At 49.5% G+C, this 19943-nt stretch overlaps 2 protein-coding genes across 4 annotated transcripts in view; one reads left to right on the forward strand and one right to left on the reverse strand.

Annotated features, from left to right (window-relative positions):
- RANBP10 (RAN binding protein 10) overlaps positions 1-2788 on the reverse strand; it is a 67688-nt gene extending 64900 nt beyond the window's left edge. The window contains exons 1-2 of one of the 3 annotated variants that reach the window (XM_082439633.1): positions 2501-2788; positions 1610-1721 (exon numbers count right to left, since the gene is read on the reverse strand). In XM_082439633.1, the coding sequence (XP_082295759.1) occupies positions 1610-1721; positions 2501-2735 (347 nt within the window). In that variant the 5' untranslated portion in view covers positions 2736-2788. Of the gene's footprint in view, positions 1-1609; positions 1722-2500 lie in introns of those variants that run through there. The other 2 variants (XM_082439632.1, XM_082439634.1) reach the window with 2 other exon arrangements.
- A 170-nt stretch (positions 2789-2958) lies between these two features.
- Positions 2959-19921, forward strand: TSNAXIP1 (translin associated factor X interacting protein 1). Its single transcript, XM_082439765.1, is given in 19 exon segments — positions 2959-3393; positions 7506-7608; positions 8869-8886; positions 8889-8921; positions 8924-8989; positions 14158-14270; positions 14400-14526; positions 15681-15774; positions 16346-16542; positions 16880-17015; positions 17441-17610; positions 17682-17841; positions 17918-18048; positions 18212-18337; positions 18493-18645; positions 18746-18855; positions 19066-19192; positions 19287-19393; positions 19609-19921. Coding segments are annotated over 19 exon segments (2259 nt in total). The 5' UTR covers positions 2959-3346; the 3' UTR covers positions 19850-19921.
- Positions 19922-19943: the final 22 nt, after the last annotated feature.

A 19943-nucleotide genomic window follows, 5' to 3' on the forward strand; every position in this document is an offset into this window, starting at 1 on the left:
GGCCATTCTCATTCACACTAGTTCAAGCACATTAAATACATGCGCTTTTATCAGATGGTGAAAAGGGAAAATAGAAGATTTAAAGCCCTCCAATAATATAAACTTCCTACCTGTAAATGCACTATATGGGGATAAAAGTAAAAGATGCAATAGCTTGCCACGATCAGAACTTCAGAATCATAGAGTTCTGGGATTACAGGTAGCTTAGATGCTGGCCTAGCTCCCCACTGTACAGACAAGGAGATCAAAGCCCCATGACCTACCCACAACCACAGAGCCCTGCCTGGCACAGATGTTACAACTTCACTGAGGAAGCAGGCAAAGCTCCAATTCCAGCAGTCTTGCCCCCAGCAGAGCCCCTTGGCCAGGCATTTTGCATGTACCACAAGGGGAACAGTCCCTAGGAGAGAGGAAGTATTCTGAATGCTCAAGAACACACATCAGGGGGCTTCCCTGGTGGCGCAGTGGTTGAGAGTCTGCCTGCCGATGCAGGGGACACGGGTTCGAGCCCTGGTCTGGGAGGATCCCACATGCCGCAGAGCAACTGGGCCCGTGAGCCACAACTACTGAGCCTGCGCGTCTGGAGTCTGTGCTCCGCAACGAGAGGCCGCAACAGTGAGAGGCCCGCGCACCGCGATGAAGAGTGGTCCCCGCTTGCCGCAACTAGAGAAAGCCCTCGCACAGAAACGAAGACTCAACACAGCCAAAAATAAATAAATAAATAAATAAATTTATTTTTTAAAAAAAGAACACACATCAGGGTTGGAAGGAAGGTCGTTGGTGGGGTTCGCAAACTACCCACACCAGACCTAAGGTCTGATGAGGAAAACCTTTCCAAAGCAGCTAAAATCATGTTATTTCATAACTTAAACACCTGCTTTGTGACAATAGCCAGAAAAAAAGGGAGACTAGGAGAAGAAAAGGAAGAAAAATGAAAAATCTCCCCTCTGATTTCCTGTATCTGCTTAGATCACCCTAAAATAGGGAGCCTCCCTAATGCTGACTTTAATGAGGACCTTCCTAAAGCTGATCCAACTGGTGTTCAAGTCTCTGGACTGAAAAACAAGTTTATGAGTAGCAAGCTCATCTGATTCTGACCATGTGCATGCTGTTTACCCTAAGATGATGACAGACCAGTGGCTGCCACAGCTTTGATGAATGCTGCAAAGACTCTACTATCCCTTTGAAGTCTACAGGGGCCTCTACCATGACTAAATGCCATAAAAAGGAACCTTGAATACAGTAAGAGTGTGAAAGGAGGGTAGTCACAATCACCACACAACAGTGGGGGAACTCCATTCTGGACGCTGATTTGTTAATGTAAACTTGTTATTTGTTTCCCTGACCTGTTGATGTATCTCATTACACTATCACTAAAGAGAAGCCCCTCCTCTATAAAATGTACCTATTTGTCATCAAAAGCTGCTGCTTAGACCAGGCCATGCCCACAGCCAGGTAACAGAGGTATCCGCTATTCAACCCTCTGCAGCCCAGACCAATGCAGCTCAGCAGCTCACACCAGTCACAGGTGTCAACCAGGAGACCTCAAACTCTGACCACAGGGAACAGTTCAGTGTTGGGGGAAAGAACGTGGTCAGGAGGGGCTTACCCATCTCTTCCTTTGCTGACAATCTTCACCTCAAAGTAATAAATGCCACAGGCAGCAGGTATGGGGTGGGTGGCACGCACTGAGGCTGCATCTTTGTGATTTTTGCCATGACCTAATAGAAGAGGGCAAGGAAGAAATTTCAGCAGAAGGAAATGCAAATGGAAGCCTCATTCTTCTCTGCTCCATGGCAACTTCACCCTTCCATGGCCAGAGGAAGCCCTTGCATAGTCCAAGGAATAATTACAAAACAACTGAGCAAACACATAAACCTCCCACCTTTGGCTCACCTCCTCCTGAGAATAGCAGTTCTGCCTGAGACACTGCCATTCAAACCACAGGAGGGTACATGCAATGTGGGTGCATATGTGAGAGATTCCCTAGTGCTGCTGGCAGACTCTCCAAGATACAGGCAGCCCACTTGGAAGACTAGGGGAGGAAGAGGCAGCCCTGGAAGACGCCCCCACAACTTTAGCACAGAACCCTAGGCCTTGTCTGGGATGTCTGGCAGGTGAGCAAGCTCATGGGCCTCTGGCTAATGGAGTGGATGTGACCACCCCTTTCTTCACTTATGAAACTAAGCAGTGGTGAAGGGCCTAGCTCGAGTCAGAGGTACCCCAAAACAAGCAGGAAGGCCCTGAGAAGAATGTCCAGCCCAGCACTGGGTTTGGACACCTGCTGTGGTTCTCCTGACATCAGATGTCTCAGGGCAGAGCAGACTAGGCAGTCAATCCTTGGCCTGGTCAGCCCCACCACCCTAGACACCCCGCAGGAACTAAGGCCCAAGCCGAAGCACTCGATCTGGGGAAGGGACGTGATGGAGCACGGGCTGGGCAGCACACCCACCCCGCAGACGCTCTGGCCTTCTCCCCCTGCGACCAAACAGGCCAATACCTTTGTAGTGGACGCGGAGGTTGCCCTGGGAGAGGCCGATGTAGTTGTACTTGTCCTTGGGGCTCCAGGAGCGCGGCAGCGGCGTCTCGTGCTGGTTGACCGCGGGATACAGGCGCTGCAGGCGCCGGCTCAGTTCCTGCTCCCCTGGGGACGGCAGCCCGCATCCAATGCCCCCGCCGGAGGAGTCTCCAACCTGCAGGTTCCCAGCTCCCGGGTCCGCCGTCGCCGCCGCCATCTTGGAGGGAGCTGCTATTGTGTCACTGGGGGCGGGGAAAAGCGGGACCAGATCCGCCTCTTTCAGCCAATGGCCAGCGAGCCAACCCGGGCCGCAGGGAAACCGAGTCCCAGTCCGGCACCTCTCCTTCGACACCACCACGTCTCGCCACATTTTGGACTCTATTTCCCACAATGCAGAGCTCCCCGGGGGCGGACCAGCTTGGGCTCGTAAGGATCTCTGGGAGATGTAGTACAAACCCTCTCAGCCATAAGCCTGCTCGGCTGAGACACTGGGACACCGAAAACTACAGTTCCCGCTGGCAACGCGGCTCGGGCCTCTCCGTTCACCTCCCTCCCCCATGGCCTCTGTTTATCTCCCTGCCTCAGTTCTGGTCGCTAGGGTCATATCCGCTATAGTGACTGACTCTGAGGAGACCCTATTCCCGGTTCGAGTCCACCTTTGCTACTTGGCCTTCCTCCCGGCCCGCGGGTGCGGGGCTCGGAGGCGTGGCACAATCCTGACCCCGTCCCCTCCGCTGGGCTGCTGGGACCTGGTCGCCATGACTACGGGCTGTAAACTACCACAGCTTCCCAGGCCACGAGTGCTGGCTGCCCGGCTGCCCTAGGGTCATGGACTCCCCGAAGCCGCAGCGCCCCAGCTTCGCGACCACGTCGAGGTAGGCGCTGGCCGGGCTGAGGGCGGAGAGGAGGCCTTGAGTACTTCCAGAAAGAGAAATGGTACCTGATTCGGACCTCTGCACCTCCTGTCTCTGTCCATTGGTTTGGGGCTCCAGCCCCACAGGATCAGTGGTGCAGAAACAGTTAGAATCTCAGATGACTTGTCAGCCCAGGAAGGTCGTTACATTCTAGTAAAAGGGCAGGAGCACTTTATCATTAGTAATAGCCAGCTTTTTCGTATTGAGCGTGTATTATGTGCCGAGTGCTCTATACACCATATTTAACCCTCACAACAACTCTATGAGGTAGTAATGTCACTATTTTACAAATAAAGAAATAGAATCCTGAAGAGATCATGTGTCTTACACATGTTTATAAGTGATGGAGCTAGTATTTGAACCCAGCCATGTGAGACCCGAACCTGAGATCTTAGCCACAAGGATAAACAACCTCTTCACCCACTGGCTTATGACAAAGAAGCATCTCTAAGCAGCCCAAGAACATCCCATGGCCTCAAGGTAGCTCCTGCCTGTATTCAGGGGTGCAGCATCTGGACACTGCAAATATGATAACAAGCTCTGTTAGCCAGGAAAGCCACAAAGTATACATATTAAAACAAAAATTTTGGCTAAATACCTTTCTAGCTCTGAGAGCTAAGAGAGGGCCCTTAAGTTCTGGGCCTCTGTTTCCGTATCTCAGACATGGGAATGACACAGCCCACGTTAAACTGTTGGGAAAATTTAGGCAGCATATATGAAGCTCTCATGACAGCTCTTGCACATAATAGGCATTCAGTAAGTGTTTAATGAATGTATTTTCTTGCTTCTACTCATTCCTAATGCAAAAAACCTGATCTCACCTAAACTCTAATCCCCCATGGTCAGCTGCCTTGACAGAGAAAGCCTAGAAAAGTCAAGAAATTAAATACTGCCTTGACAGAGAAAGCCGAGAAAAGTCACAAAATGAATCACAAAAACCAGACAGCAGGCTTGAGAAAGAGTGTTGTTACCCAACACACGAATGATTTAGGAAACTGCAATCGTGTTTGAAAGGGATATAAAACAGACTCAGAAAGAGAATCCCCATGTATTTTAAGAAGGAAGCACAATGTAATTGCTGATGCTGAATTTGGTGACAGTACAAAACATCATTCCTGCCCGTATTCTTCATTCACCAGTGTTTAGTAGTGTATAGTATATTGGGCCAAGCTCACTGCTTCCCTTAGAGGAATAGTGTAGGTGTCCTCCTCCAGCTGCCCTTAGAGCAGGGCCAGGATGATGAAGCATAAGCCAGAACTTAGCACTACACGAATGTCAGCAGGACCCTCTAAAAGGGACTTTGAGGGAATTCCCTGGTGGTCCAGTGGTTAGGACACTGCACTCTCACTGCCGAGGGCCTGGGTTCAATCCCTGCTCGGGGAACTAAGATCCTGCAAGCCACATAGTGTAGCCAAAAAAATAAACAAAGGGACCTTTGAATTGTGCATTTTCCTGCGGCAGGTTTCTCCTCCCCATTGGCTTTCTCCTTTCAGCCTCACATCCCTGGCACAGTAGATTTGTGGATGGAACTCAGTAGCTTGACTTCACTCAATACCAGGACTTACCCCTGTCAAACCCACTGCTTGCCATTAGTTAAATAACTGAGTTTTCTCCACCTTTGAAGTAGAAATATAGATAATCTATTTCCCATTCCTCTCTGAGAATTGGTGTAAAATATTTAATATAATACTAAAGAAGCATCCTAAGCTTTTTGGATAAGTGTATAGACTCTACCAGGTGTTTTTAAATTTATTTATTTTATTTATTTATTTTTGGCTGCTTTGGGTCTTCATTGCTGCACGCGGGCTTTCTCTAGTTGCGGCGAGCGGGGGCTACTCTTCGTTGCGGTGCACAGGCTTCTCATTGCAGTGGCTTCTCTTGTTGCGGAGCACAGGCTCTAGGCGCGTGGGCTTCAGTAGTTGCAGCATGTGGGCTCAGTAGTTGTGGCTCGTGGGCTTCAGTAGTTGCAGCCTGCGGGCTCAGTAGTTGTGGCTCACGGGCTCTAGAGCGCAGGCTCAGTAGTTGTGGCACACAGGCTTAGTTGCTCCACGGCATGCGGGATCTTCCTGGGCCAGGGCTCGAACCTGTGTCCCTGCATTGGCAGGTGGATTCTTAACCACTGCGCCACCAGGGAAGCCCCAGGTGTTTTTAAAATTAACATTTGAGAATCTGTTTTTGACTACTGTCTCCCTTGGCATTCAAAACTAACATGTTACCGGCCGCTCTCGCCTTTGAGATGGCCCACACTCTGTCTGTGGAGTGTGTTTCTCTCCAAATAAATTCACCTCCTACCTATCACTTTGTCTCTCACTGAGTTCTTTCTGAAAAAACAAACAAAAAACAAAAAAAACCTAACATGTTACCTACTGAGATTTTCCATCTGGCAACTTCTCAGGATTTGTAGAGTTCCCCATAGTTTTCTTGCTTACCTTGCCCCATGTGGTAGTTCCAGCAGGAGCAAGAACAGAGTTTAGAAAGTTGACTGGTCTTGACAGGAAGGTATGATTTAACCCAGTGAGCAGATGGGTTGATCTGCTGCATCCTGTCTCAAACCCATAAACATCTGAGCAAAAGCCTTTCCTTTTCCACACCGGCTGTGTATTCTACATGGTTCGCTCACACTTGTTCAGTTTAGAGACAATAGAGAACTGGAGTTTGGGGTGTCACTGCTCCATGAAGTAGGACTGAAGAACCCTGCAGGACAGGGTTTCCCAACTGGGTTCACGTCACTGCTCTCAACTTCCCTGGAGTTTGGGTAATCCTTGTCTCAGTTTTATGGACAAAGACACTGAGGTTCAAGAGGTTAAACAGCATACCCAAGGTCACCAGCTAGCAAGGGGAATGAAGACACAAGTCTTTCTGGCGGCATAAATCACTCCCACCCGCTGCCACCATGGATTACTGGGATCACTTCTTCCTTTTGTTCCACCTAAGTCTGACTGCCCACAGGCAGCCCTCCGTCTAGACCCCCTAATGCCTTCCTAGCTTGAGCAATGATGGCTCTCCCCAAGAGGCCTAGGAGTTAAAAGTGGATCCTTATGATCCACTTTTCCCACATCCTGCTGTCACAGTTAATATCTCTGCAGCTCCTTGCAGTTTACAGGTTATTTTTTTTAATTAATTAATTTTTTAATTTTTAATTTTTTGGCTGCATTGAGTCTTCGTTGCTGCGTGCTGGCTTTTTCTAGTTGTGGCGAGCGTGGGCTACTCTTCATTGAGGTGTGCAGGCTTCTCATTGCAGTGGCTTCTCTTGTTTCAGAGCACAGGCTCTAGGTGTGCGGGCTTCAGTAGTTGTGGCTCGTGGGCTCTAGAGCGCAGGCTCAGTAGTTGTGGTGCATGGACTCAGTAGCTCTGCGGCATGTGGGATCTTCCCAGACCAGGGCTCGAACCCGTGTCCCCTGCATTGGAAGGCGGATTCTTAACCACTGTGCCACCAAGGAAGTCCCTACAGGTTATTTGTGCATATCTCTTTTACTGTTATTTAAACTTCACAACAACATTGTGAGATAGAAAATGCAAGAACTGTCTCCACCTCCTTGTGAGGAAACTGGGCTGAAGGAAGTTAAATGACTTGCCCAAGGGGTTCCCTATTGGAAACACAGATGTCAGCCTCTGGGCCCTATCAGCCAATAAGTAGAGGCTCAAGACTCCCACCCTGGCTCTTGGACCCCAGACCCTGTACTTCTTGTCCTATAGCACCTGCTTTTGGTATCACACCCCCAGAATGTGGCTGTCACATTCATGGAACTGTCATCACAGCCACAGCTAAACACTGAAGGGAAGTATAGGCCTGCAGGGTTCTCTGGGTTCATGGTGAAGGTGTCCTGCCACTGCAGGAGTTGGTGAGACTCTAGTGATGAGGAGAAGGTTTCTGGGAATGTGGGAAAATGGTTTGGGCCCCAAGCCAGGAGCTTGTTGGCAGCACCTCTGGGAATCTGGAGGCAGCACTTGGAAGACCCAGAGCCTGACTCTGAGGGGAAAGGAAGCCATGTCTTGTGGCTCTGGGAAGAGTGGAAGTGTACTCCCCACTCAAGGCTCTGTCACCCACCACTTCCTTCTCCTTCTCTGTGCAGAGCACACTTGCGACCTTTAGGAGTGATCGTAGATGATTCCTTCCTCACAGAAGCCAAGAATACCCAGAAACGCAAGCTTTCTCAGAAACGGAAGACGCTGCTGGTTAGTGGCCGTGTCCTGTTGGAACCCTAAATTTTGATCCCCAGATCCTTTCTGCCTCCCTCTCTGCAACCCAAAAGCACCACCCACCTGAAACATGCCCCACCAAGCGGCTTCTCCCCAGTTAGGGGAGTGTGGCTCAGAGGCCAGGCCCAGCAGGCTCTGGGGTGGGAGCGTGCACACTTGCTGCACCTCACCGGAAAAGCCTTCCCAGACCTCCCCGAGCAGAGAGGGACTCAGCTCCTGCCCACAGATAACCTTACCCTGCAACTCAGCATTCTGGAGTGGACCTCATTTCTTCATCCAGCCTGCCATGAGCCAGGCATTGTGCTGGGTGCTGGGATGGTCCCACCAGATCTGTCAAGGTCCTTCAGAGCTATGACTATATCTTTTTGTCTTTACGGCCACAGTGCCTGATGTGGTACTTGAGTGGCTGGCATATGTGCACCATAATTGCTGTATGTATGTGAAGACAGTAGTAAAGGATGTTTCTCCATTGCGCTGTTGCTCTGCACTGGAAATAGAGACTCTTTACCAGCCTCTTTACAGGTTCTCCCTCCATTCATGTTCTTTAAAATTTTTATATGAAAATGAATGCTGGGGAATTCCCTGACGGTCCAGTGGTTAGGACTCCACACTTCCACTACAGGGGGCACAGGTTCCATCCTGGTCTGGGAGCTAAGATCCTACATTCCTGCATGCCACGTGGCATGGCAAAAAAAAAAGAATATTCTTCCCTCAAATTAAAAAAAAATACTGTGTTATTAAGATTTGGGGGCTTTTGTTGATATGATCATAAGATTGTTATTACTATTTAACAAGCAAACAGCCATTGTCCAAATCTTACAGGTGAAAAAACACATCTGAGCAAATTTATAACTCCAGCTCACAGTGGAGAACTGTGGGCTGTGGTGGTTTTCTTTGTGGGAGTGTGTCTTGTCTGGAGGATCTGGGGACACATGAGCTGTACACTTTGTGAGGCTGGGGACTTCAAACATGGGGACCCTGACATCAGGGAGGGAAAGGGGTAGTGTGGACTCCAAGCGGAGACCAAGCGCAGCCACAGTCCCGAAAGATCCGATTACTTGGGGCGCCTGCTCCCCATCCCCCTCAGCTGCCACCTACTCAGCGGACCTGGGGCCAGGCTCTTTCACTCCCTTTCTTCTGCGCGGCGGCAGTGACACCGTTCTCAACCACCAGAGGACGCTGTTGTCTCCTGCCGCCCCCGACCCCCGGGGCCGCCCTTCCCGTTTTCACCTGCAGGGGGAAGCAGAGAGCACGGAGCTCCCGGGAACGCCGCCTTCCAACCACCCGCTTGCGGAGGCCTTACCAGCTGTTAACAACCGGGACAAGAAAGCAGCATATGCCCAGCAATCAAAATAGGGTGACTTTTTCTCTTTACAGAAATGGCAGACAGAGCAGGAAGATGGGCCTTTTTTATTTTTTATGTCTCCCAAAATAAGCTAAATTAAGCTTTATTTCTATGACTAAACTGGTTTTGTCTGCTCAGGAAATTTTCAAGGCTAGTCTCCCTTTGTTTTTGTTCTTGTTTTTTGTTTGTTTGTTTGTTTTTAACTGAAGTCTGGTTAATTTACAATGTTGTCTTAGTTTTAAGTGTACAGAAAAGTAATTCAGCTTTACATATATAATATATATATTCTTTTTCAGGTTCTTTTCCATTATAGGTTATTACAAGATATTGAATATAGTTCCCTGTGCTGTACAGTAGGTCCTTGTTGTTTAGCAGTTTTATATATAGTAGTGTGTATATGTTAATCCCAAACTCCTAATTTATCTCCCCCACCCCCACCCCTCTATCCCCTTTGGTAACCATAAGTTTGTTTTCTGTGCCTGTGAGTCTATTTATGTTTTGTAAATAAGTTCATTTGTATCATTTTTTTAAATTCCACATATAAGTGATATTATATGATATTTGTCTTTGTCTGACTTACTTCATTAATATGATAATCTCTAGGTCCATCCGTGTTGCTGCAAACGGCATTATTGCATTCTTTTTTATGGCTGAGTAGTATTCCATTGTATATACATACTACATCTTCTTCAGCCATTCATCTGTTGATCAACACTCAGGTTGCTTCCACGTCTTGGCTGTTGTAAATAATGCTGCTATGAACATTGGGGTGCATGTATCTTTTCGAATTACAATTTTCTCTGGAAATATGCCCAGGAGCAGGATCATATGGTAAATCTATTTTTAGTTTTTTAAAAAAACCTCCATACTGTTCTCCACAGTGGCTGCACCAATTTACATTCCCACCAACAGTGTAGGAGGGTTCCTTTTTCTCCACACCCTCTCCAGCATTTATTATTTGTAGACTTTTTTTTTTTTTTTAAGATTTATTGATTGTTGATTGATTGATTGATTGCTATGTTGGGTCTTCGTTTCTGTGCTAGGGCTTTCTGTAGTTGCGGCAAGCGGGGGCCACTCTTCATCGCGGTGCGCGGGCCTCTCACTATCACGGCCTCTCTTGTTGAGGAGCACAGGCTCCAGACGCGCAGGCTCAGTAGCTGTGGCTCACGGGCCTAGTTGCTCCACAGCATGTGGGATCCTCCCAGACCAGGGCGCGAACCCGTGTCCCCTGCATTAGCAGGCAGACTCCCAACCACCGCGCCACCAGGGAAGCCCTGTAGACTTTTTAATCATGGCCATTCTGACTGGTGTGAGGTGATACCTCATTGTAGTTTTGATTTGCATTTCTCTAATAATTAACGATATTGAGCATCTTTTCATGTGCCTGTTGGCCTGGCCTCTTGAAAATGTGAAAAACTTACCATTAACTGACCAGGGTTAGGTGCTTCTTTGACAACTTCCCAGGGGTCTTCCAGGGTTACTTTGTCCTTTTATAAAAATCACATCAATTTTAATAGTCTTTCAAAAAAACTTTTTCTGTCTTGATTTTTAAGTTTGGCTTCTCATGTTTCCAGTTTATCTATTTCTACTTTTATTTCCTATGTTTAAAATTTTTATTATGATATTTTTTTCCTTTTCAGGCAACCACAGGCTTAAGGCTTTCTTTCCTAATAGTGAAAGGATTTTATTTTATTTTTTTCATGTTTATTGTAGTGTAATTGCTTTACAATGTTGTGTTAGTTTCTGCTGTATAACAAAGTGAATCAGCTATATGTATACAAATATCCCCATATCCCCTCCCTCTTGCACATCCCTCCCACCTTCCCTATCCGACCCCTCTAGGTGGTCACAAAGCACTGAGCTGATTTCCCTGTGCCATGCAGCTGCTTCCCACTAGCTAGCTATTTTATATTTGGTAGTGTACATACGTTAATACTACTCTCTCACTTCGTCCCAGCTTACCCTTCCCCCCTCCCCATGTCCTCAAGTCCATTCTCTATGTCTGCGTCTTTATTCCTGTCCTGCCCCTAGGTTCATCAGAACGATTTATTTATTTATTTATTTATTTATTGGCTGCGTTGGGTCTTCATTGCTGCGCGCGGGCTTTCTCTAGTTGTGGCGAGTGGGGGCTACTCCTTGTTGCAGTGCACAGGCTTCTCATTGCGGTGGCTTCTCTTGTTGCGGAGCACGGGCTCTAGGTGTGCGGGCTTCAGTAGTTGTGGCTTGTGGAATCTGGAGTGCAGGCTCAGTAGTTGTGGTGCACGGGCTTAGTTGCTCCGCGGCATTGGGATCTTCCTGGACCAGGGCTCGAACCCGTGTCCCCTGCATTGGCAGGCGGATTCTTAACCACTGCGCCACCAGGGAAGCCCCAACCATTTTTTTTTAGATAGTGAAAGGATTTTAAGCAATTAAATACTTGTGAGTGCTTTTCTGATCATATCCCAAACATTTTGAACATGTAATTTCTATAACATGTTGTATTTTTACTTTAAGTAATAAATGGGTTGGGAAAAATATTAATTTATTTTTAAATTTCTGTAAATGGTTAAGTGTTTTAGAGGTATGTTTATATTATCATTTCTTATTTCATTGTATTATATCAGGAAATGCAAGGTATACAGTTTCTCATTTAAAAATGTGTTAACACCTTATCTGTGGCCTATGATTAGTTTTTTGTATATATTAAAAGATTGTCCTTTATTTCCATTTAATGTATGTATAAATCTACTGACTTGTCATTATCAACTGTATTACTCTTAGTATTTGTCTTTTACCTTTCTCTGCTTGATGTAGCTTATTTTGATAGGAGGGCTTTAAACTCTTTACAATTCTGTTTCATCATCTCTCTTTCCTCCCCTATGTTTTTATCTATTCAACAAATATTTGTTGATTCCGACTGTGTGCCAGGCACTGTGGATACAGTGGTAAACAAGACAGACAAAGTCTGTGTTTCTGAGAGAAGATGGGGGTGTGATGATGGGAAAGTGTGGGCGTTGGGATTGGGAAGAGTATCAGGGAGAACCCCTGAGATGCTAAGGTTGAATAGTCAAGCTGGAGCATTCTTGACCCAGGGAAAGCATGTGTGAACATATACATCCAATAAGTAGCGTTTTCGTTTTTATTATGCCTTGCATCCAGCTAAATTATTGTGCTCCCTTAAATATTTATTCCACAATATTTGCTGAGTGCTACTTAAGACTATGAAGAGTGTTAACACAACATTGTAAATCAACTATACTTCAATTAGGAAAAAAAAAAAAAAGACTATGAAGAGTGTGAAGTATGATGCCATCAGTTCTGGAAGTACAGAGATAGGTCAACCTAGACCCTTGCAAGAGGCTGGAGTCCTCCCTGGGACCTAGCAACAAGGCTTACTATGTACTTTCCAAAATATTTAGGGAAAGGATGAATGATTGCAAGATTGAGAAAAAATAGGTAGAACTAATAGAATGCAAAGAAGAGCCCAAGGAGACAGTGGCATTTTCCACATTAAGAGGGTCAGGAGCCAGTTACCATTAGCCTGGAAGGACTCCTAGAATCTGGATGTGTGGGACATGGGTGGTAGGCCTAGTCTCTCTCCATCTCAGAAGAACCTGGAAGCTGGGCTCAGGGCCTTCCACAGAGGAGGCTTTAATACTGAATTCAATAATTCAGTGTTCTTTTAGATTTCAAAGTAACTTATGTGCATTGTAGAAAATTTTGAAAAATACACGATTACAGACACATAAGCACCCATGGGCCTATCATTGGAGAATAATTACTGATAGCCTTTTGGATTATTTCCTCCATCTTTTCCGGGTTTTCATCTTACCTGGTTGTGCTTATTCTCTAATTTCAGGCTTTACTTAACCCTTAGAGATATAGTGCATGTTAAGCCTCTTTGTAAACATTTCATGCCTGTATAAGAATCTTCTGTTTTTAGACACTTAGGAGTTTTCTGATATTTTCATAGTCACAAGTAAGGCTTTGAGGACTGCCCTTAGGCATGAAGCTGCCGCTTCATCTCTGTCCCCTCTGCACTGGCCAGCCCAGACCTCAGCCTCAGCCAGCCTGCCCTCCTTGGGCATTGGCCCCTGTTCATAGCCCTTATAAACTCCTGCTGTTTCCCTGAGGTATTGGTGCTACCCAGGCAGTCTTTGTGCACCCCCCCCACCTCCCCTGACACATCACTGTCTTCCAGAGTGACCTCAGCTCCTCCCATGAAGTCACTCAAGCTTTACTGAAATCACTGACATCATCACTTTCTCCTCTAAGAGGACCAGCCTCCCCTGGCACCCTCCAGTCAGGGCCCCCACACTCCTGTGACCTGCATTGGCTTCGGTTACTACCTGCTTATCAGTTCACTTGTCGTCCCACTTCCATCATACCCCCAGCTTCCTTCATGTCCCAGAACCCAGCAGGGGCTGGCATGTGCTATGGACCCAGAAATGTTTGATGAACAAATGAATGACTGAATGGATGAACCCTCGAAGTAGGCTTCACTGGGTAAGAGAGTCATTTTTTTCTCTCATGTTCTGAGTATTTCATAAAAAGTTTAAAAAACAAGCTCATAAATACTACTACCCCCTACCCCTGCTCAAGGTTCAAAATGAGATCCCACTGCTTCAGGGCCCTACCATCTCTCCCCTCCCCCTCCCCCAGGGGGTAGAGCCTAGTCTTCTCCTGGGGTCCACAGGTCACCCTGCTGCATCTCTGCAGTCCTGCCTGAGAGTCCAGGCTTGAGGCTGGGCCTGCCCTCCCCTGTCTCTCTTTAGCTGGACTGTGCTGTGGGGGCAAGAGATGGTCCCAGTAAGTACTCATATCTGTTTTCATAGCACAGGTATTCAATACTCACTGACAAACCTACAGAAGAGAAGAAGAACTCCTAGAAGGTGCCTGAGTCTGTGTAAACCACCCTCTATTCTTTCTTGTTGCATTCTCACATCAATACAATGCAATGGGGAACACAACCATTCCCATTTTACAGATGCAGAGACTGAGGCTCAGACTGTGGTCACATAACCAATAAGGGGGATCTAGCGTTTAATCTAATCCCTCTCTAAGGACCACAGTCTTAATTATGAACCATATTAAGAGATGTTGTTGTGGGGGGGAACCCAGGAGTGGAGGAGGAGCCTGGAGAGGAACATCAGGAAGGGGAGCAGTATTGTCATGGTAACCCCACCTGTCCCTTCTTACAGTCCTGTCCGTTCTCCATTGGTGGCCATCTGTCCCCAAGGCCCACATACATCAGTGACCAGACCATTCTGCATAATCGAAAGCCCTGTTCAGATGACTACCGGAAGCGAGTAGGGTAAGCCAGGGTTAGCCTGATGGTGGACGGACTGGGCCCAGAAACAGTGCAGGGGTGTTGCTGCCCCAGACCCAGGGCACAAGGACCTGGTGGGGTGTCCATCACATCTCAGTCCACCACTCCCTGCAGTAGCTGGCAGCAGCAGCCCCTGGGCACTACCAAGCCAAGGTACCTAGAGCAACTAGAGAACTACCTACGCAAGGAGCTCCTCCTGCTGGACCTGGGTACAGATTCTGCCCAGGAGCTAAGGCTGCAGGTCAGAGCCACAGAATAACTGGGGGGAGGGCAGGGGCAGGGCCGGGAAGAAACCTTACTCACCAGGACTAGGCACTTCATTCAGGCAAGACCAGCCTTTCCCAGCTCTTTTGGGTTCCCCTTCCTGGTAAGAGAAACGTGTTCTCTGACAAAGCCAGTGAGCAGGCAAGTCTACCAGCATGGAACCAAAACTCTCCTGAGGGTTGGGTTTCTTTACCTGAGTCAGGTGGCCTGAATGCTGTCTCCAGTCCCTTCTGTGATCCCCAGCACCCACCTTGGGTCATTGGGTATCAGTGCATGGAGTCTAAATCCTGGCAGTTGGGCAAGCAGGGGTCATACAATGTCTACCAGCCCAGTAACAACAGCCCCAAGTTTGAGGAACTTAGCCAGATACAGAGAGAAATCTAGATGTAACCTAGATTCTGATGCATATTAGGGAAGGAATCACCAAATCCCTGCTCAAACAGAAATGATGACGGGGAATCCCTCACTTCTGACTTAGTCACTGACAGAAGCATTTGCTGAGCACTGTCTGTGTGCCAGGCTCTGGGTGGGGCCTTAGATATGGTCTCATAAGCTAAAGGAACCTCACCAACAAAGAAGCAGAAGCTCAGAGAAGGCATCCGGCTATGTAGTAGTGGAGCTAGGATTCAAACTCAGGGCTGGTTCGGGAGCCTGTGCTCATTCCAGTACACAATGTTGCCTCCAAAAGCTTCCTGTGTGTCTGAGTGGGACAGGAAACCACACCTCTACTTTGAGGCTAGAGCCTTAGACCTTCTCCTGCCCCCACAGGGCTGTAAGATGGGGAGGGGTACTGGTAAGAGGCCAGCTGAAGCACAGTGCATGGAGGAGGCTGGCTGCCTGGAGAGCCAGAGAGGGGGCTCAGGTAGAGAGGGGGAGGTCCTGACCCAGGTCGTCTGCCAGGTCTCAGAGACAGCACCAGGAGAGGTCTCCAGAGAGCAGCTGAGAGGGATGGAGCTGCCCCTCAGGTCCCTGACTGTGAGAGACCCCGGTGGTGCCTGTGGCATTTATTTGAATGTGAGTCGCCTGGCAGCTTCATGCTAGAACACTTCTAAGCCAAGCAAAGAAAAACTTAGGTCCCACTGAGGGTGGCAGCTATAGGCCAGGAGGTGACAGTTTCCCTTTTCTTGCCAGCCTTACAGAGAGATATTTGAATTTTTCATAGAGGACTTCAAAACATACAAGCCATTGCTATCCTCCATCAAGAATGCATATGAGGTGATGCTGGGTAAGACTGCAGCCTCCCTGCCTGGGCCCAGCCTGGAAGAGGCAGAGAGGATCCTACTCTGACCTTCTGGGTTCTGCAGCAGGGCTGGGGCAGCTACAAACTGGGCTTTGAGGTCACCAAGCCCCCCTTAGCCTTTTTATCACTGTCATGTGATAGGGCACCCCAGGGCAACTGACTACCTCCCATTCTTGGGAAGCATGGTGGGGCAGTATCTGTGGGAAATAGAGCATCTTTTCTATTGACAGTGAAGCCCAGAAGGGAGGGTGTACCCCTGGGAAGTGAGGGGGCTTCCCTCACCAGGCTCAGGAGGTGCTGGGCATGGTGCAGCTGCAGGACTAAGGGCCGTATGGGGAAAGGGCATAGGTGAGACCCTGGTCCTCATTGGAACTCTGCCCCTGGTTTAAAAGCAAGTGCAGGAAGGACTTAAGCAGGAGCTATGCTTTGAACAGGCATGTATAGACTCCTCGAGTTTGCAAGGGACATAGCCACTCACTGTGACCTCAGGATCAGTGTCTCCTGGTTGTTTGTCCTCCATGGCCCCAAAGGGACTCTCCTACCTGTCCCTGCTTAGCCCACCAGAGGGAGAAGATTCGGGCTCTGGAGCCCCTGAAGGCGAAGCTTGTCACTGTGAACGAGGACTGCAACGAGAGGATCCTGGCCATGAGGGCTAAGGAGAGATATGAAATCTCCATGCTGAAGAAAGAGAAGATGAATTTGCTAAAACTCATTGATAAGAAGAATGAGGAGAAGATCTCATTGCAGAGTGAGGTGAAAGGGAGTAATATGGTGACCAACTCCCTGAATCCCTCCCACCCCGACCCCAGGGGTGACCTTGAGGCCTTCAGCCCTGGGGTGACCCCCTAGCTCTGTCCACCCTTCTGCCTGAAATGACATACAGAGCCACCACCTCCCCCCCATACCCCTCTCTCCACATGCTGCCCTCCTCCTCAGCTCAGCACTGGCTTGGTATGGCCCCAAATGCCAGCAGAGTCCCGCACCTTGGCTGCCAGATTTTCTCCACAGGAGGAAGCTTCGGCACTTTGCTGGATTCTCAGGAATGACCAGTCTCCTCCTCCTTCTACCTTTCTTGTTCTCTTCCCAACAGGTGACCAAACTGAGGAAGAACTTGGCTGAGGAGTATCTGCGCTACCTCAGCGAGCGAGATGCCCGTAAGATCCTTATTGCAGACCTGAATGAGCTACGGTACCAGCGGGAAGACATGTCACTAGCCCAATCCCCAGGTAAGCCCGAGGTGGGTTTCTCTCCCCTGAAGAGGCGCTGGAGAGGAGTCTGGCTCTCACCACTCCCATTCATTCAACTCTCCTATTATCTGCTCATTCACCATGGGAGATGTTCCTGCTGCCACCTGGGTCTGTGGATCTTCTGAGCTGGCCTGAGAATCATAGACTTGTTGTTTAAGAAGGAAACAATCACTGGCAGCTGAGGCAGCCTAGACTCCCTAAGGGCAGGACAGGCCTGATACTCCACATCCTGGGCTTCTCTATTTAAGCTCAAAGCCCTATGCTGGTAGCACTGTGGAAAGACTCAGGGGTCCCCAAGCTGGGAGAGCAGGAAGACCTGGGACATGCCCCAAGGGACACTCAACCCTGCCCTGGGCTACAGGCCCCAGAGGCAGGGTGACATGAGCTGGCGGGCCCCCTGGCAGGTGTCTGGGGGGAGGACCCCGTGAAGTTAACAATGGCTCTGAAGATGGCCCGGCAAGACCTGACCCGCACGCAGATGGAACTCAACACCATGAAGGCCAACTTTGGAGACGTGGTGCCCAGAAGGGACTTTGAAATGCAGGAGAAGACCCTCAAGGATCTGCAGGAGCAGGTGCTGGTGGGCAGGCAGGGTAGGGAAGGGCCATGCAGGTGAGTAGCAAGGACCAATCACCCTGCCCACAGCTGGACAGCCTGAGAGACGACTATGAAGAGGTCCGCAAGGAGCACGAGATGCTGCTGCAGTTGCACATGAGCACGCTGAAGGAGCGGGACCAGTTCTACTCTGAGCTGCAGGAGATCCAGCGCACCTCCACACCACGGCCAGACTGGTCCAAGTGTGAAGGTAATGCTGGCCATGGGAGCCCTAGGGACTGCTCAAGTGCGTGGTCTGGACTCCAGTTCCCTCTCCCCATCCGCAGATGTGGTGGCTGGAGGACGAGATCGCTGGCAAATGCTGGCCGAGGGCAAGAACAGCGACCAGCTGGTGGATGTGCTCCTGGAGGAGATTGGCGAGGGGCTGCTCCGGGAGAAAGACTTCTTCCCTGGTCTGGTAGGGGAGTCCCTGGGCTCAGGAGGCTTGGGGCCAGAGTCAGAATGGCCAGGCGTTGCTGCTGAGAAGACTTGAGGTTCTGGGGGAACTATCTGGGGCTCTGCCCTGCTTGCTGGTGGGGCTACAGAGGGGCCCAGAGATAAGCTGACATGGTTCCATACAGGGTTATGGGGAATCCATCCCCCCTTTCCTTCGATTTGATGGCGTTGTGGAGAACAAGAAGCCAACCAAGAAGGATGTGGTAAACCTCCTCAAGGATGCCTGGAAGGAACGTATCACTGAGGAGCAGGTCAGATCTCTCTAGCCATTTTGGCCTGGTGTGGTGCCTGAGTCCTCTGGTGCATGGGGGGGTGGGGGGGTGTCCCTCAAGGTGCTAGGGAACAGGGAGAAGGGCCAACCGACTGTGGGGCAGTCTGACCAAGCAGTCTTCCCCCTACCCTGCAGAAAGAGAAGTTCCCAGATTTCTTCTTCAATTTCCTGGAGCGTCGCTTTGGGCCTGGTGATGCCATGGCCTGGGCTTACACCATTTTTGAATATACCAAGCTCTTCCACTCCAATGAGGTCATGAGTCAGTTCTATGCAGTCTTGATGGGAAAGGTAAGCTTGGGCCTGGCCCTCCACCCTTTGTCCCCGGCATAGGCCAGCTCTGTCCCCACCCCTCTAGGAAACAGCAAGATGGTCAATGCTTCCCCCCTAGAGGAAAGAGAGTGTGTACATCAAGCAGAAGGAGACAATAGCACAGCTGCTGAAGGAGATGACCAATGCTGACAGCCAGAACGAGGGGCTACTAACCATGGAGCAGTTAAGGTGAGAGACCAGTTGGCCACCCCAAATTTCAGCCCCGCATGACCTCTGGCCAAGCTCCTAGCTGTGCAGGGGGAAGGGGAGCCTGGTGGGAAAAGGCCAGAGACTCAGTGCATGCTGCCCTTTTGAGCACTAGTGGGGCTGGCAGAGGGCTGCGGGGAGATGGGTAGGCAGGCCTCAGCCAGGCCTGTCAGCCCTCGTGTCTCCCTACAGCACTGCCCTCAAGAGTACCTTCCCCTTCAAGAAGGACGAGAGAATTCAGGAGTTGATGGAGGCAGGGGGCTGGCATCCCAGCAGCAGCAATGCAGACTTGCTCAACTACTGCGTATTATTTATGGAGGTGGGTTGGGGCCCAGGAACTTGCCCAGTCCTGCCCTAGCCTCTGCTGGACCCTAACCCGTGTACCCTCACCCTGCCTTGTGGCCCCTTCCCAGGACGAGGAGGGCCAGAGCGTGCCCTTTGTGCAAAAGCTGTGGGAACAGTACATGGATGAAAAGGATGAATACTTACAGGAGTTAAAGCAGGAGCTGGACCTGGAACTGTGAGTGACCCTGGGGACCTCAGGCTCACTTAGTCATAGGCAAGTCCTACAGGCTGGGCCACAGAGTAGCACCTCAAGCCCCGGGTCTCCCTATGCACCGAGCTTGCTGCTGGGCACTACATACTGCTCAAGCCTGGGAGAGGGCATCTTGGGGTCTGGGGTATACGGTCAAGAGGACGGTCAAGGTCTATCTCTCTCTCTCTTTGTGGGGGCAGCCACGATGAGGTGACCCTACCCAAGGTACGTGAGGCCTTGATGAACATTGATCCCAGCCTGGACAAGCAGACCCTCAACAGCTATTTGAGCCAGGCCTTCCAGCTCCCCATGACAGAACTGCCAGAAGAGGGCGAGGAAAAGGAAGAGGGCATTGTGATAAGGCTCCAGACTGCACTGGAACAGCTTCAGATGAGTGATGTTAGGCGTATGGGGCCCCGAGAGCAGGAACCTGCAAGCTGAGGCCACTGTGGGCAGCTTGAGTGCTCCCATGCTGCTAACCTCTGACTGTTGTTATAAAATTGTTTGTCTGAACCCATGCTATTCTCTAGGTTAT

This window comes from Balaenoptera physalus (genome assembly GCF_965194825.1).
Source record: "Balaenoptera physalus genome assembly, chromosome: 19".
In the NCBI taxonomy this organism is placed as follows: domain Eukaryota; kingdom Metazoa; phylum Chordata; class Mammalia; order Artiodactyla; family Balaenopteridae; genus Balaenoptera; species Balaenoptera physalus.